Source organism: Dipodomys ordii, unplaced genomic scaffold, assembly GCF_000151885.1.
Source record: "Dipodomys ordii isolate 6190 unplaced genomic scaffold, Dord_2.0 Scaffold108, whole genome shotgun sequence".
Lineage (NCBI taxonomy): Eukaryota > Metazoa > Chordata > Mammalia > Rodentia > Heteromyidae > Dipodomys > Dipodomys ordii.
In genome coordinates, this window is record NW_012267324.1 from 1,244,165 (window position 1) to 1,249,583 (window position 5,419).

Consider the following 5,419-nt stretch of genomic DNA (forward strand, 5'->3'; position numbering starts at 1 on the left):
CCCCAGCCCCCCCCCCGGCAGACATGGAAGGGACCTGAGCCCCTGCCCGCAGGCATGGAGGGGACCTGAGCCCCTGCCCGCGGACCCTCCACCCTAGCCCCCCCCCACAGCCCCGCAGGGGGCAGCCCGCACCTTCTGCGTGGCGGCCTCCTTCTGGATCTGACTCTGCCTGAGCTTCTTCAGCAGGACCAGCTTGGCCTCCTCCAGCCTCAGCTCCTCCTTCAGCTGCTTGATCATCTGCTCCCGGCCCTCCGGGCTGCTTTTCTGCAAGGATGGGGTGGCGTGAGCGCCCCCGCATGCGGTGTAGCCCCTGTGTGCGGTGCGGCCCCCACGCGGCCGGGCTTACCAGGAGGGCCTCGGTGCCTGTCTCCTTTAAGGCCAGCTTGGCCAGCCCGTTCACCCGCGGACTGCACGGCTGCTCGTTGTCCGACAGCACGATCACGTCGGGCGAGGGGGGTCTCTTCTCGGGCTTCATGTTGCTGCAGGCAGACGGCGGATGGTTAGCGCGGGGTGGCTGGAGGGTGCACGGCCAAGGGCAGAGAGCAGGTTGCCCCCGGCTGGCTTGTCTACGCTGGTCCCGCGTGGCTAGCTTTGCCTTGGGCCTCCATAACATGTCACAGCACCCCCACAGCCAGGTCCTCACCCCGTGCCCTCGGTCCGGTACGCACGGGACATGTGCCGGTACGGCTTCATGAGCCTGAGTCGCCTGTTGGGTGTATTTCCACAACTGTAGCGCAGGCTACAAGCTTTGATCCCCAAAACACCACATTCCCCCAAGACCTGCGTGCTCTGACTTTTGGGCATTCCAGCCCCAGCCCTGCGGACTCTTGGAAGCACCCTTGGGGCCTCCTCGCCCCTGGAGGGCCCAGCCCTGCGGCTCACCAAGGGTCCGGACAAAGCCGAGACACCCTCGGGCCCCAGCCCTCTGCACACCCTGGCGGGAGCTTCCACTCCCACACATGCAAGCCAGGCTGGACACGCCAACGCCTGACGTGTCCGAGACCTCATGACCAGCTGTGTGCTGTGGTGTTGCCGAGGAGACGTGGGGAGGTGGGACTTGCGGGGGGCGGGGGGGAAACCCTTGCCCACCCACTCCAGCAGCCGTTTGCAGGGGGAGGTGCTCCGGGCTGAGCACAGCGTGCGGCTGAAGACGCCGGGCACCCACTAGGTGGCGCTGCGGCCCGGGGTTTGACGAAGTTAACGGGACGAAGTTGGCTGAAGTCACAGCTCAAAGTTGTGCCCGCATTCTGCAGCGGACCCCAGTGGAGGACAGTGACCCACACCGCTCCACTGCGCGTGCCCGGGGGCTGCGTCCTCAGGAGAGTGGGCAGGGGACAAGGCCACTCTGGAGCCACGGTCCTCTGTCCCAGAGCCTCACTCACAAGGCTCAATCAAGGCACGGGCGCGGCGCGGCCCACACGCAGGTTTATCAACACCTCTCGAGGGGAGGGCGTCTCATGTGGGTCTCTCCCACACGCTACTGATGGCTCCAAGTGCCCCACGACAGTCTTTCAGGGCCATTTCCAGTCCTGTGGGTCTGCACAGCACCTGCGGTGTCCGGGCCAGACCCCGCACAGCACTGCAGCGCCCCTGCTCCCCAGGCAGATGAGTCCAGGGGACCCAAGAGGACTCGCGTGGGGCCTCAGAGTGCGATGACAGCACTCCCTGGCAAAGCCGAGTGACCGCCACCCAGGGTGGCTTTGCCTGACTTACAGGGATGCAAGGCCTCCAGGAGGGTCTAACCAAACCTGAACCCATGCCGAGGCCGGGGCCAGGGCGGGCAGACATGGCCTCGCGGGCGCCCTGACCTCCCGTCCCAGGCCCCGTCTCAGCCAGACTAATCAATAACTCATCCCAGAGATGACGTCACCCACCATCAAGGATCACTCAGCATCTCAGCCGACAGCAGGGAGTGAACTTCCTGTATGCTAATCAGGCCACCCAAAAGTCATGTGACAAAGGCATTTCCCTCCCTGGTCATGTGACCCTTTAACTGTGCCTTCCAACGTGAAAACCATGGCAACGGGCAGTTTGAGCCGGTCTGTGACACGCTGCCTTCATTTTGAGAAGGGAGGTAAGGGTTCAGGTGCTTCAGAAAATGGAGGCGCCAGACTCCCCGGGGCACAAGCACTTCCGATGTGGCACCAGCCCTTAGGGAATTGCGTGGCTCCTGGCACTGGTCCACTTTTTCACACACACACACACACACGCACACACACACACACACACACACACGCACACACACACACACCAGCTCTCTAGTTTCCAAACTGAAAAAACTTTCTTCAGCTCAGTTCCTGAAGGAAAGAAGAACTTCAAGGGTCTCAGGACTTCCCAGGAGAGAGAATTCAAGAAAAAGAACATGTGGCCGGAATGAGCTCCCGCTTTGTTCAGGGGAAGTTCGGAATTATGGAGAGGAGCAGCAGAGCCCGGGGGGGGGGGGGACGGAATGCGCAGCGCGACCTTCCCACCACACTGCTGGTCTAAGCAAGCAACCCAACCATTACACACAAGAGCGGCCACCGCGCCCGAGAGGCCCGCAAGGCTGCCACCCCACGGGACGAGCCCTGCTACCTGACAGAAACACCCATGGTTTTTGAGGGGAGGCCACAGTTTTATCCACCAGATCCACCTGCTCCCAGGCTGAGGCCAGGCCGGTGGGGGTCCTCCAGGGGACAAAGAGCTGCCCTTGGGGTCCATGAGCTCTGTGGCTCTCTGAATGGCCGGACATGTCCCCTCTCCCCATCACTGTTCCCTCGCTATTGGCTGAGAACCCAGCAAGGTGAAGCACCGAGGGGGTGGGCTCAGCGGCAGCAGCGGCTGCCTGTCACCCAGGAAGCACAGCGCAGATCTCCATGCACAGCGGCCGGCCTGCCTGGCACACGCTCGGGGAACACCTCCACAAGGCTCCCCCCAGTGCTTGGGGGCGGGTGGGGGTGGCTTTGTACCAGTCCTGTCTGCTCCGCAGCAAACGCTCACCTTAGACCCCAGAACCTCCCCCCCCCCGCCCATTCAACTCCCAGGCAGACAGGCCTGCCAGCCGCACCTGCCTGACCCCACGCGAGCCCCAGTCCACCCTTCCAGACACGCCTCGACCCTCTGGAGGCTGGGATCTGAGGATCCGGATCCAAAGCCAGCCCAGGTTTTGGTCACATCTCCAATTAACAAGCAACAAGTTGGACATGGAGCTGTGGCTCAAGGAGCAGAGCACCAGCCTTGAGTGAAAAGGCTCAGAGGCAGCGGCTAGGCCCCGACTTCCAGCCTGGGGACGGACTCCCCTCACAGCAGCCTGCCCAGCGCCAGGCACCCCCCTGCAGGACCCGCCTTCGCTCCCTCCCCAGGGGCTGCGCCAGCCGCCTGGGTAGGGGGGCTCCGGCCTGTGGCACAGCCCGGGCGGCTGGGCTCCACCCCTGCCTGTTCACACGGCCCACAACCCCACCTGACCCCCCCCCCCGCGTCTCGCAGCAGGCAGAAGATGGCTCCCCTCTGAGGCGGGCAGCATGTGCGTGGCTCCAGCGGGCCCTGAGGACTCGACACCCCCCCACCCGCAAGGCGCGGGCAGAGGCGGGCAGAACATGGGCTGGGGGCGGGAGCCCCGGGTGCCGGGCCTTGCCCCGCTGCACAGCCCCTCCCTGAGGGGCAGGCAGAGCTGGGGAAGACGCGCGGCGGGGTGCGGGGTGAACCCCCTCACCAGACGCTAATCCACCTGCAGAGCACACCTGCGCTGGGAGGCGCTGCGGCCCCCAGACCTGGCTGGCTCCAACACGGGAGCTGGGAACGGAGAGAAAGACGAGGGGAGCCGAGACAGACCGGGGCCGTCCCAGCCTCAGAGCCCGGGAAGCAGCCGGGCCGGGTGTGCGGCTGGGCATGGGTGCGCATGCGCAGAACCACACAGCACTCCACTCCAGCCGGGGAGAGCACCCACACCCAGCACCCCACCTCCCCGAGGCCCCCTACTCTGCACAGTACCCCAATATACCACAGGACAGGAAGGCAGGGGAGAGACGTGGTGGTCCTGCGAGCCTGCCTATACCAAGGGGCCAGGGTGGCCGTCCAGGCCCAGAGCTGACCTGCGGAACAACGGAGGGGCATCGTGTTCAACGCCACTGCCCCCCCCACTCAGGACACGGTGAGGGCTGGGGTGCCGTGTGAGTCTGGGGCTCAAGTATCTGGAAACCCACAAAAGCCAACTCCTCCCCCCAAAGACGGGAGGGGGAGCCTCCTACAGACACAGGCGGTACCCCACAGGCCGCCTGCCCGGGGGCTCACCTGCTCCTCACCAGCCCCGGCTCTCCCCCCTCCCCCCGAAGGCCCAGCACATTCTGCTTCTGGGCCACAGAGGTCCCAGGCCTGGGCAGGTGGGGGATTTCTGAAACTTAGCCACCCGATGTCCTGGAGATGCGCAGTGTGACCGCCCTGCAGGACTTCATGAAGGCAAGTCCTGCGGGCTTTGGGGAGCACGGGGGGGGGGTGAGGCCACCCCCCCACTCCACACCGCAGCAGTGGTCCCACACCCCAGCTGATGCCGCAGGCCTGCGCCCACGCCCGCACCCCTCAGCCTGCACTGCCCGGCCAGGCCACGCTGCAGACCCGGGCTGTGGGGCACAACCTGCAGAAGCCCATGTGCAGCCACACCAGCCCGGGAAGTATCACCCGCACACACCCCTGCTGACCCTCCACACAGCCCTGAGCCCCGCCCAGAGCACGGCCACGCATGCAGCAGGGCTGCGGACACGCAGGCCCTGGCCGGGGTTGCGCGGGGTTGCCAGCTGCTGAGAACCATTTCCAGAACGAGTTGACGGCAGATCAACACGCCAACCCCCAAGGGGACCACAGGGAGCAGCGCACACTCGCACCCGCACCATCCTCCACCCTCCTACTTGACCAGATTCCCCCACCCGGCCACCGGCCCGGGGCGCCCCAGGCCCCCTCTCCACACAGCCACAGGGCCCAGGGGCAGGTGTCCAGGGCACAGCGTGGCAGGCCACTGGTGGAAGCCGTCAGGCTCCCACGGACCCCCACCCGCTTCAACGGGGCCCTGTCACGACTCAAGCCATAGTGCGAGGGGCCGAAGCCTGCGGACAGGCGCCGCCCCTGCCGACTGCCTCCCCTGGGCCATCCCGCCACCATACCACCTGCCACCTGCCACGGCAGCTGGCGTCTCCAGAGACGGACACCAGTCCTGTCACCCCCCCATCTCCCCTGGGTGGGTGGGCACACCTCAACTCCAGCCCACAGGACCCTGTTCCCCCCCTCACCTCCCACAGGACCCTGCCCCCCTCCCACACTCACCTCCCACAGGACCCTGTTCCCCCCCTCACCTCCCACAGGACCCTGCCCCCCCACACCTCCCACAGGACCCTGCCCCCCTCCACACTCGCCTCCCACAGGACCCTGCCCCCCTCACACTCACCTCCCA

The 5,419-nt window shown here is 65.9% G+C and overlaps 1 protein-coding gene across 3 annotated transcripts in view; it reads right to left on the bottom strand.

The window, feature by feature from the left end:
* Positions 1–5,419, bottom strand: part of Gatad2a (GATA zinc finger domain containing 2A) — a 26,537-nt gene that overhangs the window by 4,732 nt on the left and 16,386 nt on the right. For all 3 annotated transcript variants that reach the window (XM_013028270.1, XM_013028271.1, XM_013028269.1), the window contains exons 3-4: positions 347–479; positions 133–264 (exon numbers count right to left, since the gene is read on the bottom strand). In XM_013028270.1, coding sequence (XP_012883724.1) covers positions 133–264; positions 347–479 — 265 coding nt within the window. The remainder of the gene's footprint in view (positions 1–132; positions 265–346; positions 480–5,419) is intronic.